This window comes from Rhododendron vialii, chromosome 5a, assembly GCF_030253575.1.
Source record: "Rhododendron vialii isolate Sample 1 chromosome 5a, ASM3025357v1".
Taxonomy (NCBI): Eukaryota; Viridiplantae; Streptophyta; class Magnoliopsida; order Ericales; family Ericaceae; genus Rhododendron; species Rhododendron vialii.
Genome location: NC_080561.1, coordinates 6806725 through 6827852, shown reverse-complemented (window position 1 = coordinate 6827852; position 21128 = coordinate 6806725). Strand labels below are relative to the sequence as shown.

The following is a 21128-nucleotide window of genomic DNA, read 5'->3' as shown; positions in this document are numbered from 1 at the left end:
AAACTTAAAAATAATATAAATAAAAATAATTTTTTAATTTTTTTTGGTATCGTATAAAAGATTTCATTCAAAATTTTCAAACAAGATCCATACTGAATATTTTTGAATTTCAATAAATACATAATTTTTTAGCTTAAAATTGTCTTTTTAAAAAAGGGAATTGATTTTCGCATTCCAAGATTTACTGCAAGCGCTCCACCTTTTTGTTTTTATACTGTGATGTTGCTGGCAACATCAGTGTGTATTTTGTTTTTACACTGTGATATTGCTGACAACATCACAGTGTAAAAACAAAAAGATGGAACGCCTGCAGTAAATCTTGAAGCGCGAATATCAATTCCTTTTAAAAATAAGGACTTAAAAACCCGTTCGGGAACGAGACCTTAACATTTCTTTCTTATCATCAATTACCATCACATACCACTTCATCTGCTTTTTCTCAGATTTATATATATACATTTGCGAATTGGGTGTCGTTTCTGTTTTCACTCTCAGGAAAATCTCACATAATAGAGGTAATTTACTTGTTTATTTACTTGATCATCTTCCCTCCTCATGCTGCTCTCTTTCTTGCTGTATGTTTATTTACTTGTTTCTTTCCACCTCTAGTAGTGATCATCAATTACCATCACATACTCTGTAATGTTCAGCCACAGAGTGTTTCTTTCTGCTTTCCTTTTATTTTTCTTAAGTATTTTCCTTATTTGTGATGGGAGCACCTTGTTGTATAGTTGCTTATATATACTTCTTTGTCTTGTCCAGCAGCAGGAATATTTGAGTTTTCGACAAGTGAGTGATGGCTAGTACAAGTGCATCAACGTTGATGTTGTCTTCCGGAACCTCAGAACAAAGTGGGGCACATGGGGAAAATTCAAACATGAGCGAAGGGTTAGGGTTTTCAAACACTGAACCAAAAACCATATCAACTCCAAAGAAAATTGTCCTGAAATCCTCCGATGGTGAGACCTTTGAGGTTGAGGAGACCGTGGCCCTAGAATCCCAAACCATCAAGCACATGATCAAGGACGACTGTGCCGACAACACCATCTCCCTCCCCAACGTCAACAGCAAGATCCTCGCCAAGGTCATCGAGTACTGCAGGAAGCACGTCAAGGCCTCCGGCTCCGGCAATGCCAACCACCTCGACAAAGACACGGCCGACGACAAGGCTCTCAAGGAGTGGGACGCGAAGTTCGTCGACGTCGACCAGGGAGTGCTCTTCGATCTCGTCTTGGTTTGATCTCCGTGCCTCTTTTTTTTTTTTTTTTTTTTAACGATTTCTTCAGGTTTTCGATGGTTTATTGCAAACGGTTGATTAGTTGGCACTAGGCGGGGTTCCAATGCCTATATTGAAATTAGCCGAGTAGTTGGTTTTTTGATGTTTTGTTAGTTTGATTGGTGAATAATTTTGTTCATCCTCTTTAAATATTACCCTCTCATTGGTGGAAATTGTGTAGGTTTCACCACAAACTAACCCAATTATTACTAAAAAGTGTATTGATTCCATGGACCTTATATAATTTCCACTAATCACAGATAGAGTAATTTTCATCCCCATTAAAGGTGGGTGAACAAAACTATCCTCGCTTGATATGCCTTCTTTCTAGTTTTTGTGATGGATTTGTTATGTTGATGTTTATTGTGTATTTCTATTTGTGTACTCTGCGGGTGAGTTTTCCATAAAAATTTCGTCTATAGCTTAGGGTCTTTTAGACAAATTATTTCTGCTTAGTTAATATACGTGAGAAGAATGACCTATATCTTGAAATTCATGTTTTTTTTTGAAGTAGAATTATTTTGTTTGGAGAACTAAGTATGGTATAATGGGTTTTGTTCGTTTGTTTGTTTTATTATAGTTTTTTAGGAGAATTTTTTTTTCTTTTTATCTTCTAAATTATGCTCATTTTTCTACTTCGTCTTTGAACTACCAATTTGATGATTTCATCCCTTAACTTTCTGATCGCTCCCTATGTCGTCCAATCGATAATGGCTGGGAACATTTTGGACGGAAAACGTTTCACATACCTATTACGTCCGATCCTATCCCAAATAACAGGGGCAAAAATGTCATTCTAGGTCTCATGAAATATAGGGCCACCCCTAGTACGGCATTTTTCACACCTCCTCTCTATCTCTCCTCTGGTGCGATCAAACTTAGAGTTTGAATCTGGAACAGAAATCAAAGGGGAGCAACGGTTTCGGCAAAATTTGGACAGAGTTTTAAAGATAAACCCAATTGGTTATTTCCCGTCACCACCCCCAATTCCGGCAGCCCCCCTCCATATCCAGCAACCCACTCCATGTTTGGAGCATTTCACATCCTCATCCCAACCGCTTCATGACCATATAATTGACCCTGACTTCGTTGACCCGTCCCCAGTGTACACCGTCCCGTTCAATCTACAGAAGTCTCAATCTTTGAATTTTGTTTGACATTACGACAGCATTGGCCAAGGGTTGTAGCGAACTGGGTTCACAGTTACTCTTTGATTCGGCTTTGTTTTCGGAGCTCGCAGTCGAACAATCTTCTTTTGTTTGTATCAACTAACGAACAAGTGCTTCACGTGGAGCTCTACACCCGAACACTTCAATTCGTCGCAAAGTTTCCTAACAAAGTCCTTATGTTCGTCGTGACTCGTGAGTTTCCGAACAAAAGCCCTATGTTCGGCGCCTGACCTGAGGTCCGAGCATTCTCACTTTGTTCGGTTCTGGTAGCCGAACGTCATAAATCGAAGAAGACAATTTTGTTTGACTATAGGTTTCGTTCTATTCAAATTTCTGAGTTTAATGGTTCTGATTTGCAAGGTTTTGGTTTGTTGATCTTGGTTTCTTCTTAGGTTTTAATTTTTATTTTCTTGGGTTGAATCAAGTTTTAAGATTGAGAATTGAGAGGTTTTTTTTGCGGTGAGGGAGGAGGGTTTCTTGGTTTATAGGTACAAAGGCATTTTTGCCCCTGTTATCAGGGATAGGATTGCACGTGATAGGCATGTGAAAAGTTTTCCATCCAAAATGATCACAGCCGTTATCTATTCGGTGACATAGGTAGCGATCTAAAAGTTGAGGGGATGAAATCTTCAAATTAATTGCTCAAGGACGAAATAGGAAAAATGTGCATTGTTTAGGGGATAAAAGTAAAAAAAAAAAAAACCTCTTTTTAGGATGAAAGATTCTGAGTCTCCCTAGTGGGTTGTATTTGCATTGAGGCTTTTGATTTCTTGGTCAAGGAAAGAGAAGAAGAGCCCTCAGTGTATTCATGCAAGACATGATTGTTATATGTTCATTCTTCTATTCAAGCCCTAATAATTGATTGAGGTTTGTTATTCTTTAAATTGTTTGCATTTGCCATAATTATAATTTAGATCAAATGATTTAGAACGCATTTTGAGTTCCGATTCTTAAATTATGGTCTGAATTTTTTTTACAAGGAGTAACAGTAGGATACCTATCGAATCAGGATATGCGATTGTTGGCTACGTCATTGCATACGTGGAATTTCAATTAAAAAATGATACGGGGTGGGATATGTTTAGTTTTTGGAAGGAGACGATACGGATCGTAAGATACACATGCCGTATCATAAGGTTTTACTGATTATCGATCACGCTGGGATAAGTTGGACTAAATCAGGTAGTCTTTTAAATTGTACACTAAACTGCTTCTGTCTACAGAGCAAAATCATTTGGATGTAGTTCTGGTTTCTGGGAAGGCTTAAGAACTGTATCTGATGATTTTCTAGATCTTAAGCGCTTGATTATCTAATGCGCTCTGTGTTTTCTTTTGCTTGTAGTATGGATACCTCCATTAGTTTTTGTTACTGATTTTTTGTTTTGATGCATTCTCTACTTCTGTTTTAACTCTGAGTTTTTTTATGGGATCAAGTATTGTCCACAATCATCAGAAGCAATGTTCAATTGAAAGAACCACAATGTTTTGTGACTATGATGTTCTCTTTTGGGTCTAGAAACAGTTGAAGAGGTTTGTATTCATGATTTGGTACGTCGTTGTGCACATTCTTATTATTGAACTGATAGCATTAGTTTTATGGGGTTCTATTCTTGTTTTGTGGATATTAGATAATAGATATGGGGTTTGGGTTTTACCATATGCCGGCATGGGGGAAATGAGATACCGTATAGGCGATACTTGGACATCTTTAGGAACTATTACCCTGTATAGCCGTTCTGTGTATTGCGTAAAAGCGTTTCTGGAAAGAGTTAGGAAATAAATTTTGGTCCTCTATGAACAACTTGCGTCGGGATGTTGATGCAGAACATTTGCACATACTTTTATGGAGCATGTGTTGCTGGTGTCAGTGCACATTTGTTTTTCTAGGCATCCCAAATTAGTAGTCTGTTTCTGGTTTGCTTGGTTGACAGTGCACATGGATTTAAATGGTGCTCCTTTTTTATGCACTAACACACAAATGCATTGATGAAATTTGTGTTTCTATAATTATTGATAGCTTTGGAGATTAGGCTATCAATTGGGAGTCTTGGGACGTAACATGGTCTTATGAAATGAAATAGGGAGTGTTGACATTGAGTGCCTGAAATTTGCAGCAAGTGATTGAGTTCTTTAGTTCCTCATGTTGAAGTTATTGAGTCGCTTGGCAGTACCCATTTGGGGAGTGTCCAGTGCCCAGCCCAAGTCATCGGTTTACTTTTTGATAATGGATCAATGGCCATTGTGCTGACTTCTGAAGCTACGTCACTTGCGCAATATTATACCAGTTTCTCCTGAGCTTCAGTGAATGTGTATGAGTCCCACGACTCCCATCTAGCTGCATGAATGGGCTTTATTTGATGATTTTCTGTGGATGAGAGTTCAGCCATATAATGTTAAGCTGCCTCTTGTTGCATTTACATGCATGTCTGTCTGTGTATGTAAGACTACTTATTTTCTCGTATCCTTTGGCTTGTTTAATCTTTCTTTACAGGCGGCACATTATCTTAACATCAAGAGCCTGGTAGATTTGACATGCCAGAGTGTGGCGGACATGATCAAGGGAAAGACTCCAGAGGAAATCCAGAAGACCTTTAACATCAAGGGACATTTCACTCCGGAGGAAGAGGAGGAGGTTCGCAGGGCGAATCCTTGGGCATTTGAGTGAAAACAAAAAGGGATGGGCAATATGTTAGTATCAGAGGATTTCCATCTTTCTGAAAGCTGCTTCGTACGCATTTCGTTTATTTTAGTAGATATATGTGGCGTCTGGGATATAAAAAATCTGAACCATCTGTTTTCGTATTAAGTTGAACCGTGTGTTATCTTTCCATTGGCCGTGGAGTTAAGATTCTTAAATTGTTTAGATGTTTTGCACTTTTCTTCAGTTAATTACTGATAAGTGCTCTCCCTCGTTTGCGCGAGCCCAAAACCAAGTTAAACTATGTTGGGCATTGCTAAAGCCAGTAAATGGGGAATGAGGCAAGCCTCCAATCTTCTGAGAAAAGGCGTCTTTCCCAAGTTCAGGAGTACTATTCCTCGATATTTTGCTTCCGGTTCCTGCAATTTCATTTTTGGTAGTATATGCCTTCCTCCGCGTATGGATGTTAAATAGACCAAATTGCTAGAGCTACCAGAAGTAAGTTCAGGATCGGTTCATCCAAGGAGTAAGCCAAAGTTGGATACATGTTTTGGGTTCGTTCAGTTTGCAAACTAATCTTGAACAACTTATTACTTGTCTTGATGAATTTTTACCGTGGGAAAAACCAAGCTGATAGAGCTAGTTTCGTGAAGCTTGTCCAATGTCGGTTCGGCTAATAACAAACCAATTTCAAACACTAATATAAAACTCAGATGAGTTTTAAAGCCAAGCTTAACCAGCTTTGCTTGTTCGGTTCGTTTATAGGCCCTATCTATGACTCTTGTTTAGCTAATTAGCTTCCAATGTCTTCATAACGCCATCCGGCAACGATTACATCAAAAGACAGGAATGAAACCAAAGCTGCTAACAATTGAAATGAGCGCGGCATGGTAAGGCTTTCAAGGGGCTCTCGGCTCGCAGACACACCTGCCAAAGCAGACCCGACACCTTTGGGGCGGGACTATGAATCCTATCAACGATTAGCAGCAGAGCATCCCTACGGATACCCAGCTCAAACCGTAACACAATCTAGCACATATGTAATCAAGAGAACTAACCAACAAACAAAACCAAAAAAAGAACAAAAAACAGCTAATCTGGGCTCAAATGGTCCACCCAAAACAACCACCGATTCTTCTCACCGTGTTGGATCGGGTTGAACCGAGAACAAACCAGCCGCTTCTTCAGAATGAGAACCAAGCTCCATCGCCGGCCGCCTGCGGTTTAAGAGCTTTATTGCGTTGGAGGGGGCCAAAACCACCCGAGTTCAACCCTTCGTCAAATCTACTCCAGTGGCCACGAATCAGATGGCAGAGGAAGGTAAGTGATGGAGGTGATAGTGGTGAGCAAAGGGCCGAAGGGCGGTATATGGAAAAGGTGGAGAGGATGGACGATGGGTGGAGGGGATGGACGGTGGTGAGGGGCCGCAATCTGGTGGTGGAGTCTAGAGATAGGTCGACGGGAGGTTGAAAAGGGGTGACAGGCTAGTATGGAACCGGGTGGGGGTGAGGCGAGAGGCCGGCAACCCCACCCCCACAACGTCAATCAGAAAAGAAGGGGGGAGAGGAGGTAATGGAGGAAGAGATTTGAGATGGAAAGGTGGGGTATAGAGGGGGGCGGCGACAGAGGAAAGAAGAAAACCTAGGTGAAGAAAAAACTCTCTATTCAAGAGAGAAAAAGAGGAGACGCACTGCTCCTAGATCAAGTTCAGCTTTCGCTTGACTGAATTCCCCTGCTTTTATCTACTAATTTATTTGTGCCTCTGCCTTCCCCTGCTTTTATCTCCCTATATTTTCAGTAGCAATTTGCGAGGATTCGTATATTGTTCGCTCTTTTTCTTTCCACAACACTGTAGAATTATTCTATTCTCATGATGACACCGGCAACAGAGGCTGTGTTTTCTTGTGATTATTAGGAAAGCTTTAGGAGCAGACAAACAAACTGATGCCCTTTAAAATATGAAGACTTGAAGATCGCTGAATCCAACTTTCCAAATGTAAACCATGCCACATCTTCAGCGAGAAACATGTTTGAAAGCATCTTCTTCTTCTTCTTCTTCTTCTTTTAACAGAAAGAGAAGATTTTATTCATCTGGGAGGTGAAAGCCATCAGAAAGTTGAGACGTCTACAGACCGGACAAACCAAGCAACGCAATTATCAAGGAAATAAATAAAAACTTCTACTAAAATGCCAATCCAAAAGTATTCAGCAGTCAAGGAGAGGCACTAGTAACTGAAACAAAACTCAATAAGAAAAACTTAACTAATCACGAAGATGCAAAAAAGTGGTAGTAAGCAACTAATCAAGCATGCAATTAATTATTAAGGTTAAAAATCATCTGAACCATGTAGAAGCTCTCTGTAGATTTCAGATGATGCCCTAGCAGAACCAAGCTCCTTCATCAGTTGGTTTCTCTCTTCCTCCCATCCATGGCACTTATCAAAGTATTTTTGAAGCAGGTTTTCATACTTGGCATGGTATTTAGCTTCCAAGCTCTGAAATTCTTCACTAGGACAGCAACTACTACTACTCCTTACTTCTTCCTTCGAATCCTTCAAACTAGCGTCGAGTTTAGCTTTCTGTTGTTCGGTTAATTCCTCATCTATTTCATTGTTCATTTCATCTTTTGCTTGCACTTCTTCCTTTGATTCCTTCGAGCGAAAATCAAGTTTAACTTCATTTTGTCCGGTATTTTCCTCGTCTATTTGTTTCTTCAATTTGTCTTGTAGTGCGGCTCCGATTACTGCAACCCCAATACGTATCACTGAAATCACGCCTACGATAAGGCTCCCAGATGTTAAAGTTTCAATGATTGCAACACAGGTAGCTATCACTAATGTCACGGCTCCGATTACTGCAACTTCATTTGCATTTCCATCATACCGATTGGCAGCCATCTACATAAATGATAACATTCAAACATAAATTAATGGAGAAAAGTACAGAAGTACCGCAATTATTCTTTCATTTGCACGTGTAATCGTAGTGTCGGATATGGATAAATCACGGGTTAGAGCTGAAAAATAAGAACAGACCATATACACATCAAACTATGTACAAACCATACGCAATCAAGCCACAAATCAAGCCATAAATAGAGCTAGATGGAAGAAAAGAGCTACAAATGTGCATGTGTTTAATTTTACATATACAAGAATGTAACACATTTATCAAGCACAATCTAACAAATGGCAGAGGATTGAAATTTTATATTATGGTTAATTTTGAATACTTGTAGTATTTTCTTTAAATTTGAAAAATTCTAATTTGGGAGTTGTATAAAATTGCCTCATTTGAAAAAGTTCACGTCGGGCCATGGAAAACTCAGAGCTGGCCCTGTTTATAGCTTGACATGCATAAGAATATACTGGATTGGCATGAATATTGCACTCGTACGCTTATGTATATAGGGTTTTGATGCATGCACGTACCGGTAGAAGTGAGGAGAAGAGTGAGATGAGGTAGAGAGAGTTGGAGAGAATAAGATTGCTGACGGCTGTAAACAAGATCCTGCCCCAGACGTTTGGGGAAAACCAGTACAACCGTAACACTAGAAAGGCTGCAACGCCTCGTTCGATCCAGAAAGCTAGACACCCAAGGTTTTCGGCGAATCCTTGAGATTTGTTACTATCATTCCCTACAGAAGGAGGAGGAGGCTCTGCTCTATCTACCTGCTCCTTCGCCATTGATGCTCACCCAAATCAAATGAATGAGAGAGAGAGAGAGAGAGAAGAGTTTGTTGCGGGTGTGTAATGTGTATATGTAACACAGGGAGAGAAGAGATTTTATGGGTATGTATATTGGAGCTAATTTAGGTTACTAGTAAGGAAACAGTGATGGGGAATATACAGAGATTCCATTTAAGAGTTTTGACCCACGAAAAATAGACTAATGCCTGGAATAAAACCTCTAGAACACATTTCTCAAAGAAAAATTATTCAATTCTCTTGGGTCATCATCACGTGGTATTGTCCATGCCGCTTTTGCACCACACATTTAGTCTGGGTCCATGACAAATGTGTAAGTTTCACTCCGATGTGTGGTGAAAAACAAGTCTATATATATGATTTCCACGTGGTGGTGTCCGATGAGCACTAAATAATCTCTTTATTTCCAAAGTCAAAAACTTATTCAACTATCAGGAAGAGCCACAAAAGTAACTGAAATAAAACTTAATAACAATACTTAACATGTACTATTAATTACGATCCCAAATCAGAAAGAGTACACTGCTATGGTTCAATTCAAAAGAGAAAGAAAATGCAAAAAAGTGGCAGTAGTAAGCAACTAAGCAAAGCAAATTATTAAGGCTGATGAAAGATCATGGAGAAGGTCTCCGTAGATTTCCATTGATGCCCTAGCAGCACCTAGATCATGCATCAGCTGGCTTCTCTCTTCCTTCCATCCATGGAATTTATCGAAGCTTTTTCGAAGTCGGTCCACTCTTTTTTTGATCTTGGCAAGGCGCCTTTTTTTTTTATTTTTTATCGGCAAATGTAAATTTTATTAAAAGCAGAAAAAAGAGAAAGGGGGATCCAACAAAGAGTTAGACAATAGGGCAAAGCCTGGAACACCCAAAGGTCTACAAGGGTCCAAAACAGATAAACAATAAAGCCCAACCCTATACCCAAAAAAATACATTGAAAGCCATAACATCTAAATCCGGTCCAACCCTTGGACCGGCCCACCCAAACCATCCCTCAAACCCTAACTATCTTCAACAACCACTGCCGCACAAACCACCAGATCCCAGCCTCGCCGTTAAGCCAAGCCGGCCTCTCCTAGATGTAGAGACCGGTAGCGGAAACCGGCCTACGAAGATGAAAATCGAAGACAGTCAGGCTAAGAGGAGCACACCACCACCACCAACAATCCTCAGCAAGACCCCAACAGCACTAAATCTCAATCAGCAATAGCAAAACCCGAAGCAACGAAATGTTGATCCCTCGCCCGACTGAGAAGCACGGAGTAGCCACTGACCGAACTTCGGCACACAAAGCGACCAAAGCAAATCTGCCATGGGAACCATATCCACCACACCACCACCGGAAAGATACAGTCACCAACTGAAACCTTAACTTTGTCGATCAATTTTTGGACTTTTTGAGAAACCTGCAAAAAAAGATTAGAGGAAACAATCTACTGGACATCACCCAATAAACACCTCCGCACCACCACCCACCAAAACACCGCCACACCCCCGAATCTCCTAGCACCACCCAACACCGCTAGGCTCTCGGAGGAACCAAGGAACCTTCGACCGGAGGCGGAGAGGCGGAAAAAGTAAAGCTTAACCGCCCCACTCTCCCACACAAGGGAGGGCGGTGAAAAACGAACAAACAGAAACGGAGGAAAGAGAGATGGAGAAAAGGTGAAGGTAGAGGAGAGAGATAGAGGGGGGAGGGGCAGATGAATGAGGAAAAGAGGCTCCCGGGGAAGGAGGGAAGGAGGGGCTCCTCCCCCCACCCAGGCGGCGGCACCCAGAAAAAGCCCGAGAGAGAGAGAGAGAGAGAGAGAGAGAGAGAGAGAGAGAGAGAGAGAGAGAGAGAGAGAGAGAGAGAGAGAGAGAGAAGTCTTGGGTTTAATGAAGATTGGGGTAAGTGGAAAAGTTTGCGATTTTCCTTGGCAAGGCGCTTTACTTCCGAAGAATCCGAACTCTATCTACCTGCTCCTTCGCCATTGACCCAAATCAAGTATGAGACAGAGAGAGAGAGAGAGAGAGAGAGAGAGAGAGGAGGTTGTTGCGGGTGTGTATATGTAACACAGGGAGAGAGGAATGCATATTTGAGCTGATTTCCGTTACTAGTAAGGAAACTGTTATGGGGAATATATATACAGTACTAATTAAATGGAGTAATGTCTGGAATAAAACCTTTAAAACACGATTTTAGGAAATATTATTCAATCTTCTTGTGACACCACCACGTAGTATTGTCTAGGCCACTTTTGCGCCGCGCATTTGACGTGGGCCCACGACAATTGTGTAAGTTCCACCCAGTATATGATGGAAAATGGGTTCAGGGCACCGTGTGGTGATATCCGATGAGCGCCGACTAATCTCACTAATTCCAAAGTAAAAAACTTATTCAACAGTCAGGAAGAGAAACAAGTAACTGAAATAAAACTTAATTAAAAAGCTAGTAATTAATAAAAAACTGAATAATCTCGTGAGATCAGTGAATGCGTTTGAGTCCCACGACTCCCATCTAGCTGCATGAATGGGCTTTATTTGACGATTTTCTGTGGATGAGAGTTCAGCCATATAATGTTAAACTGCCCCTCTTGTCGCATTTACATGCACGTCTGTCTGCGCATTTACAGGCGGCAAATTTTCTGAACATCAAGAGCTTGCTAAATTTTACATGTCAGACGGTGGCGGACATGATCAAGGGAAAGAGTCCAGAGGAAATCCGCAAGACGTTTAACATCAAGAACGATTTCACTCTGGAGGAAGAAGAGGAGGTTAGCAGGGAGAATGCTTGGGCGTTTGAGTGAAACACCGAAAGGGATTGGCAATATGTTACGATGATTGATGAGTACGTTTTTGGACACTAATAACCGAGCATGGAGAAGCAGCCATGCGTAGCTAATAATTACTCGGTCCTACTACTCTGGTCGGCCAGTGAGCCTTGCTCGAAATGGCACGATGTCTGTTCGGAAGCGCTTGCTCGGTCGAGTATCTTTGTTTCGCGACTCGAGCATCATGGGAGGCAGTTGTAACTCCCCCCGACTCCTTGACTAACGGTTCACAAGTCACAGGGCACACAGCTCTCACCCACTCGTGGAGTAACTGCCGTCCACGATGAAGCAACCGCCATCCACTCCCACGATCTAAGTCCATGATCTCAGGGATTATCTGACACCGGTAATTCGCCTATAAATATCAATGATAACGAGAAGGAAAGGTATGTGTTCTGTTCTTTTCTCAATTGACAGGGTTTACTTCTCTCGAACACCGCTCTAACTTATCATCGGAGGGTCCACGACTGAAAACAACCAAGACTTGTTTTGCAGAACTCTTTGAAGATGGAGCTTATATTGACCGACCAGATTTTGACTCCAACAAATTGGCAGTGTCTGTGGAAAATAACAAGTTCAACTATTTGAGATTGAAACCATGGTCAATACGCATGGTTAATCTTAGAACATGTGTACTTCTTTCAATAAATAACTTAACATTTAGGGCCCGATTGGATCCGTCGAGAGCAGATGACTCTTGCGCCCGGATGAGAGAAGCAGGGCCCACCCTTTACCTTGGTTTGGATCAACCAAAACTCACCCAGACAAAGTCATCCCCTGATAAACTTATTCGAACGAAGCTAGGCACAGGCGGATGAATTTAGGATGGCTTTCAACCAGTCCATAAATTATTCGGGCTAATCCAAGTGTATTTTTGACCAAAACACCCTTCTTCGTCCCCTACCCGCCCCCAACATAGACCACCACTGCAAAACCAGAACCACCACATCCAATGGCTGATTTAAAGTAGGACCAGTCGGGGCACGGGCAATGCATTTTTGAATTATTTCATTTTTATCCCTAACTTATAATGGTCATGACATTTGTATCCTAAAAAATTATACACATTTCTCTTTTATATCACTTATATCCTTATCTTTGTCAAGTTTCAAAAAAGTTGTTTTTTTTAACTTATTTGTTTTACATAAAGACCTGTTACCTATATATGCATTGTAGTAAATTTTACATTTCAATTTCATTTTTTTAAAGATAATTGTTGTTCATTGTGAGTAAAAGATAGGAAATTGTAAGCCTTGAAGCCACCAGAGGGTTTGTCATGCCATTAATTTCATGGTCCGGAATTCGATGATGTATGAACTAGTTGGTCCGAACATCCTGCTATCAAAAGAATGGAAAAGAAAAAGAAAAAGAAATTGTAAGACCATGGTTAATGTGTCCCCACCAACTTATATTCTGGCTACGCCATTGACCATATCTTTCCGAAAACCAGTGTGTGTGTGTGAGTTAAAGCCATACTTGTTGCTGAAGCTGCTCTAGTTGTCAGTGTGTCTATGCGTGTGTGTGAGAGAGAGAGGTGGGTTCTAATATTCGGACGGAAAACAAACAAATCAAGTCATATTAAAAAAAACCAAGTCATATTAATAGATTTTGGGGGTTTCACGGCTATTTTTCTAAACATTTGGACAAAAATTAAAAAAGCAATATTTTAAAAATATAATTTGGGACTGTACAAAGGCATATGATAGCTTTTTACATCATCCACCCAACTTATCTCTCATCCAAACATCCAAAGTTTAACTATGTCATATTTTATCCCCTTTTTTTAAGAGCTGTGCTACGTGCACAGACTGCTGTGCACAACAGTCTTTTTCTCCCGCCTCGGGTCGCACAAAAATGATCGGAGCCGCTCATGTTGTTCAAAATATATCGTTTAAGATCTCTGTAAAAAATGAGCTTCGTACGATATCGTTTGAGGCGTTAACAAAACACCCAAAATCACTTCAGAATTTAGCTTTTGAAGTGATTTTGGGTGTTTTGTTAACGCCTCAAACGATATCGAACGAAGCTCATTTTTTACAGAGACCTTAAACGATATATTTTGAACAAAATGAGCGGCTCCGATCATCTTTGTGCGACCCGAGGCGGGAGAAAAAGGCTGCTGTGCACGAATCATTTCTGTTTTTTTAATACATTATCCAAACTAGTTACTCCTTTTTTTTATCCCCTCTATAAATGTGCCACCTAAACCTCATCCCAACCTGTTTGGGCAAGTCCAATGGGGTTGAAAAACCGGTGTTATCTATTTTAATATATAAAGGGGGAGCACCACTTTGGTGTCTCCCTTGTCATGTTTTTTCCTTCCCCATAAATATCCTCCTAAGAGAAAAATACACAATACAAAACAATTAATAGTGATAATATTCTATATTATAAAATAGAGCAGTTTTTTACCAAAATGTGTACACATACAAACATAGATTCATCTACAGTCGTTCGATCGTTTTTAGTGATAAGGTTATAGCCGTTGGATTAAAGAAATGAAGGTTTCCTAATTTATTAAGTATTAACCTACATTAAACACACACACACACACACACACTCTCTCTCTCTCTCTCTCTCTCTCTCTCTCTCTCTCTCTCTCTCTCTCTTCATAAATTACTCCTATTAAGGTATTGTATTCAAAACCACCTATTAAGGCATTATTCAAATCTCTCTCTCTCTTCATAAATTACTCCTATTAAGGTATTGTATTCAAAACCACCTATTAAGGCATTATTCAAATGAGCATTATTCAAATGAAAATCAAATTCATATATAACCTTGTACAAAACCGAAATCAAAGCCACCGGGATCACGTACCGAAATCAAAGCCAAACATTCCTTTTCCTATTTCTAGGCTGTCAAACGAACATCACGGAAATCACCGAAGATAGAATTTTCTATACATCGTTCATATGATTTTCTCATTCTTCTTCTTTACTATGCGTTATTGTTTATCACATAGTTGAATTTGTTGGACATGGGTTGGTTTATTGCATGCAAGTTAGTTTTAATTTGCGTGTGGTGATTATTTGAGCCGTATATTGCACGTGAGTTCAATATTTGTTTCTGTGTGCTGATTGTTTGAGGCATGGGCATACGCTAGTATTTGACATTTTAACACAAAGAAACCACCTAAAAACAATTATCACCCCACTACATACACAACTTTCTTTGCTCTTCTCCCCAACTGGTACCAGAAGTTTTCCTTTTTACCTCATTTCTCAATGTCTGCAACTTCTCTGAATTTTTTGTTAACTCTACAACAATTACATTTCCTTCTTCACTTTTCGTTCCTTCCCGTATTTACACTGTATCAATAGCTAGGGCCGTGCTTCATCGCAACCTAACCTCTTAGAAAGGTTCACACCCCAAGCATAGGGCTAGGTCGTTGAAAGTATAATAACCGGTAAGACCAGAATCGTTCCCACAGAGAAATCTTCTTAAGCGAATTCAGATTAGATGTAGCGTAAGAGTTGCGGCGTTCAAGCGGCCAACTTTTGTATTCGATTTGAATGATGATATTTTAACTTGGAATTTAAACTAGATTAGAGATGGTCGAGTCAAAGGGATTGATTTACCCACAACTTAGCCGTCAAATGGTTCCTTCATCTAACTCAAGAGTGGACCGAAACCATCCGGATTCCACTAGAAAAATTAAAAGCTGAAGACTACTTATAACTTAACTCAAAGTTCTGATTCAAATTGAACTCATTTAATGCAGGTGAGAGACGAAAAAGAATCGTTCGCACGCGTAGGATTATCAAGCATGTAGCAAAAGGCGATAAACTTCATGATCAAAGAAGCTATTAACCCCATGATCAATATTAAACATCATGGGTTTAATTCATTCAAAAACCTTGAACTTAAGCCAAAGATAAGAGAAACCATTAAAACCACTAAGTCATAGAGTGAACCTCACCCCATGACCAAACCTGTGAACTTCTTACTCATGGTAAAAAGACTAGAAAAAAAAGAGTTAAGCGTAAAAAACATGATTCACCGATAAACACGAAAATAAACTTGAATTTATAGAAGATCCAAACCACAAAACCAACTTTAATACTCGAGAAATTAACGTAATACAATTGCTTGCTAGTGTTCTTGAAGGAAACAAGAGAAATAAAGCTTGAAACTTACCAAAGGAGCTCTAGGAATTCAAAAGACTTAAAGTATAAAAGATTACATATGTGCCATATATGGCATAAAAGGCTATTTATAAGGCTAAATAATTAGCCCTACAATAGACCAAAAGACCCCCAAAATATTCCAAAAACATGCCTAAAGTAGGCACTTTTCATAAATGGAAGGTTGATACATTCAGCATAAAAGGCTGGTCAAAGGGCATTGGTACCGGTACCTAGAAAATGAGGTATTGCTACTAACTCAACTGTCTCCCATATCAGCAACATGGTACCGGTACCATGTTTTTGAGGTATTGGTACCTTTGCTCCAAAACTGCAGAATGGGTATAGCTTGGCATTTCAGGCCTTGTGGTGTCTCTCACCAATTCTTCAATACTTGATCAACGGGACTTGACAAAAGTATGCCACGTGCCCTTGGTCTCTTGGATACCCTTGAGGGCCATGTTCGATGCATTTGCCTTCTTTCCGAAGCCTTGGCACGCTTCCTAACATTCTTGACCACTGGCCGTCCATTGAATTCACTTCTTGCAACACTGTAAGGCTCCGATGACAATGAAACGCATGCCGCCGGGCACTTGAACACTTGGTTACATCCCAGAACGTCCCTTGGCGTTCAAAACCGCCTTATTAACACATTTTACCTGAAACGCTTACAAAAATACCTTACGTACAATATCGCTATAAAAACTAAATAAACGCAAGTTAAAGCAACATAAAACGAGACTAGTCGCACCAAATATCTACTCCTTCGGTCCCCTTTTTAAAGTCCAGTATTTCATTTTGGATTGTCCTTTAATCAATGTCCATTTTGTAAAGTTAATGGGTAAAAATTGGTACATTTTTCATTTTGCCCCTAAAAGTAGATTCCATTTTAAAAATTAATGAGTAAAAGTGTAATGATGATGTCTCCATAAAAGGTAAATAGGGAAAGTGGAGATAAAAGTTAATATGAAAGGTGTAATGATGATATTTTTTTAATAAATTGGAGTTACTAAGCGGGACATTTAAAAAGTGACGGAGGAAGTACAATATTGGGTGCTCATCAGGCCGGTCTTGGGCTAAAGCTCGAGGTGCCGACGCTTTAGGCCTCCGAAATTTCAGAAAAACAAGGGTCTCATTTTTCCAAAAAAAAAAATCAAATATATTATATTTATATAAATGTTTCGTGTTTCAACATAATGTCAATTCTAGCACAAGTGGTCTATGTGAGGTACGGAAAATTGGGATAGGGTATATCCTTGGTTCAACTCCTAAGGAGGTTTTCTTTTGACAAAGGTTTTTTTCCTTTTTTTTTTTCCTTTTAAGAATAAATAATATACAGCTCTTACATCTTTTGCATTCTTATGGTTAAAGTTAATAACATGATTAGTTAAAAAAATGAAGTATATGAGTGGTATTTCGTTATGTTTGATTTTTTTTAATGGTATAAAATATTTAAAAATTTTATTTTAGTTAAATTACAAAACTAAAATACCATGTTCAATATTTTTACCTTATATTAACCACCTATATTGATTTTTTTTTTTTTATAGAAAACCTAAGGCCTTAATTTTAAAAATCGCTTTAAGTTTCTAAATTTTCAAGGCCGGCCTGTCAATGGCACACCTGTCACTTTCTTTTTCTACTAGTATCACTTTCTTTTTTTACTTCTTTTGCTTTGTAGATAGATGCTTCCTGTTCCTTTTCCTTTTCCATTAAACTGGTATGGGAAAGGCAGGGTAGGGTCGTTTTGTGGATTGGCTTTTGTTTTTTTTTTTTTTGTTTAAAAAAAAAAATTACATTCATGCAATTTTTGCTCACAAATCAAAAAAAATAAAATAAAATAAAACCAACTCCTACATTTACTTATGGCACACGTGATGCATGTGCAAGTCTAATTTTCACAATATTTATGAAAATTTGATCAAACAATAAGTAATATTGTGCAAATTTGATCAAACAATAGGTGATAAGTATTTTTACAAAAATATTGTAAAAATCCGATTGCTCGGCATCTATATCTATAATACGACACCAAATATAGAACTTGAGGCTCCAATGGTGATGGGAAAAGAGTTGGATAATGGCAAAGTTCCATACCTGGTCCCATATTTCGAACCAAGGATGACTATACTCATCCTTGACACCTCATTAATCCCAACTGAAATTTACCAGAAAATAGAGATCGGAAACTACGTGAATTTTGGCGGAACCTTGCCGGAATCTGCAAACCCTCGCCAGAATATGTATCCTCCCAACAAATCATGCTTCGACTCCTCTGTCAATCCAAACCCACATCGCTATCTTCTTATTCATCCAACTACACTTGCTCAACAACCCAACACTCTTCAACTCATCTCTCCGATCCCCAAAACAATCCCAACTCATTCACTCCATTTGGGTTTCCTCTAAATTCCCCAAATCCACTCAAAACCTCAACTGGGTTTCAATTTTCCCACCAATACGGCCAAAAATCACAGTTTCAACGCTTTTGAAAACCCCGTAAACTGGGTTTTCTTATCTGGGTGCTCACTGAATTGGAGAAATCTTGAAAATTGGAAAGGAAATGGAGTTGGGTTTATGAGGGTTCCGAGTTGAGAAATGCTAAGTGCAAAGAAAATAGGCTAAGAAAAGACCTTTAAGTGTACATGAATGGCTCAGATGCACTACACAGTGAATCTGGGCCGTTCATGTACACTTTAAGGGTCTTTTCTTTGCCAATTTTTTTTGTTCCTAACACTCCTCTTCGGAGTTTGGTGGGTTGTGTGATGGAGTTTGGCTCCTCTCCAATCCTAAGGGAATTGGAGGATCCTCAAAGTCCTATTGTTAAGGCGACACATGTCCGCTATAAAATTTGACAGCCAAAATTATTAATGGCCACATAATCCTTGTCATCTAGTGAAACACCAAATAATTTCACTTCCCCTTCATTATTCCTGACAAAATCACCGCCCCTTCCCTCCATTTCCGTCCAACCCTCCACTAGCCATCACCACTCTTTTCCGCCTCTTCCATCCCCTTTTTTCTCCTCCGACAAATCCCTCCCTAATGCCCACTACCCCTTCCCCGCAATAGCCCAACCCTAACTCTCAAATCTTTAATCATCACGGTCAACAAAAACCAATTAGCGGCCATGTTTTCTGGAGGTAAAATTATGAACTACTCATCTCATTCCAAAATGTTTGTCCGATTCGTAAAAGGGGATCTTAAAAATAATACACTTTTTTCAAGAAAAATTTCAATTTTTTTGGACAATATATTTACTCTGTACAGTGAAACCTTTTGATTTGTTTAAGAAGTTAGAATTTTTTTCGAAAAAAAATGTACTAATTTTTAAGTTATTTTATGGATCAAACAAACATTTTGGAATGGATGAAGTACTGATGAAGCAGTAGTTGAAATAGTTGATGCATAAAAAAAATTGTCAATGGCAGAGAGAGAGAGAGAGAGAGAGAGAGAGAGAGAGAGTGTGTGTGTGTGTGTGTGTGTGTGTGTGGGTAGGGATGGCATTCGGGGCGGAAAATGTGTATTCTGTCCCCGATCCCCGAACCCGAACTTCCGCCCATATTTGCCCCGAATGGGGAGGGAAGAATGAAACCATTTCCGAGCCATTCGGATTTCGGGTAACCGAATGGGTAACCGAATCAAGAATGGATGCTCTTAAAGACTTAAATCGGACATCCATGGGTATATAAACATAAATCAAGAATGAAACCAAATAAGAGCAAACAGGAAATGGGTTCTGAGAATCTAAATGTCTATCTCTGTGTAGAGAAAGAGAGAGAGGGAGAGAAAGATTACCTTGGAGAAATGGAGGGTCTTGAATAGAACTAATATGGGTTTCTTGAATGATCGAGCATTCGAGCATCAGAGAGGCGAGAGCTGTTCGTGTTCGAGTCTTCGACGCAAAGAATAACAGGAGCAGGAGGGAGGGAGAGAGAGAGAGAGAGAGAGAGAGAGAGAGAGAGAGAGAGAGAGAGAGAGAGAGAGATCTGAAATCGCCTTCGGCCTTCGCCGCCTCCCTTAGGACCCTCACTGAGAAGTGATAAGTAAAAATAAGACTGAAAAACCCTAAAACGTAAATATATAGGCAGGGGTAATTTTGTAATTTACTAGTTCGATTCGGACCGAAACCCATTCGGGTATCCTTTGTGCCAACCATACCCGTACCCACAGGGAAAATTTTAGTTATGGTTCTGGGATAATTTTGCTTATCGGTTTGGTACCCATCGGTTCGGTTCGAATTGCCATCCCTATATGGGGGGGGATTAATTATGTGTGCTCATCCTCATACCATTTACATAAGTTATCTTCAATGTTATATTCTTAGCTGTAAGATTAGAATTAGAGAATCCTCCAATTCCTCATGAATTGGAGAGGAGTCAAAATGGTTTCTGTAGTGAATCAGATAGAGAGGTAAGAGCATCTGTATTAGAGCAAGTGCATCGGCTTCTGTATTTACTTTTGTGTAGGTAAAAAAGAGAGCTCAACCCAAAAACCCACCTCTACTAGAATAGCAAAAGTACCTAACCAACTAATTTTGCTACAATTCTTAGGTAAATGTATTGAAGGACTGTACATGAGCTTTACTATTTCTTTATTATTCTCTCCCTCCCTCTCTCTCTCTCTCTCTCTCTCTCTCACATCTGACAGATTGAAGCTGTACATCACAAAAGAAAAATGGAAAATAAAGGTAATGATATTTTAATAGAAAATAGGTTAAATAGATAGTATTAGTGTGGTGTTGAAAAAGATGTAAGTAAATAAAAAAAATTGCACTGTTTATTAGCATTTTTATCCAACAACTAGTAAATTTGCTCTCAGGCTTGTTAAAAATCCATGCAAACTAAAGTAGCGAGGGAAATCCAAAAAAACTCCAAAATTTGCTCTGCACCAGACTTGCTATAATGACCCTGCAATATGAAAGAGGAACAATTCCTCGTTTAGTCAGCCGAGGAACTATTCATTAGTCACTCTATATAATACTCCCTACGTCCAAATTCTTTGTCCGGTTCGCAAAATGAAGTGTTAAAAATAATGCAATTTTTTGAAGAAAAAATTCAAACTTTTTTCATAAATTAAAAATCTTCATTGATATCTAGTAACTTGTTGAAAAACTTTTGATTTTTTCTTGCAAAAATTGTTTTATTTTTATGTAACGCCCCGATATTTTAATCGAATATCGGCAGCATTAATTATTATTTTTTGAAAAAGATTTCTTTAGTCAACCAAAAAAACACAGAAGTATCAACATAGGGATTTCTTTATTTCAACTCAAATTGAAAATACAAAACTTTTATTCAAAGGTAAACATTGGTCTGACAAGCATTGAGCCGACTTCTCGTGGAAGATACTGACTCAAAAAAAAATAAAATTATTTAACCTTAATAAAATCTAGCAAT

General features: G+C 39.2%; 1 protein-coding gene and 1 long non-coding RNA gene across 5 annotated transcripts; one reads left to right on the top strand and one right to left on the bottom strand.

Annotated features, from left to right (window-relative positions):
• Positions 1–377: 377 nt before the first annotated feature.
• Positions 378–11621, top strand: LOC131327271 (SKP1-like protein 1A). 4 transcript variants are annotated; one of them, XM_058360341.1, is made up of 3 exons: positions 378–515; positions 763–1234; positions 4937–5308. In XM_058360341.1, exons 2-3 carry the CDS (start codon positions 797–799, stop codon positions 5108–5110), a joined length of 612 nt encoding a protein of 203 aa, XP_058216324.1. In that variant the 5' UTR covers positions 378–515; positions 763–796; the 3' UTR covers positions 5111–5308. The 4 variants fall into 4 exon arrangements, with proteins under 4 accessions (XP_058216324.1, XP_058216326.1, XP_058216327.1 ...); XM_058360343.1 differs by having other exon boundaries at positions 413–515; positions 766–1234; XM_058360344.1 differs by lacking the exon at positions 4937–5308 and adding an exon at positions 11405–11621 and having other exon boundaries at positions 489–515; positions 760–1234.
• A 4044-nt stretch (positions 11622–15665) lies between these two features.
• On the bottom strand, positions 15666–18341 carry LOC131327274 (uncharacterized). Its single transcript, XR_009200253.1, has 2 exons — positions 17827–18341; positions 15666–16388 (listed from the first exon to the last, which is right to left on the bottom strand). It is a non-coding gene; the product is annotated as an uncharacterized LOC131327274 (long non-coding RNA).
• Between the last annotated feature and the right edge of the window lie 2787 nt (positions 18342–21128).

Excerpts from the sequence above, each read along its gene's own strand:
- LOC131327271 (XM_058360344.1), top strand. The coding sequence starts at position 797 with ATGGCTAGTACAAGTGCATCAACGTTGATGTTGTCTTCCGGAACCTCA. Across the intron at positions 1,235-11,404 it reads TGCTCTTCGATCTCGTCTTG|GCGGCAAATTTTCTGAACAT; the intron begins GTTTGATCTCCG and ends GCGCATTTACAG.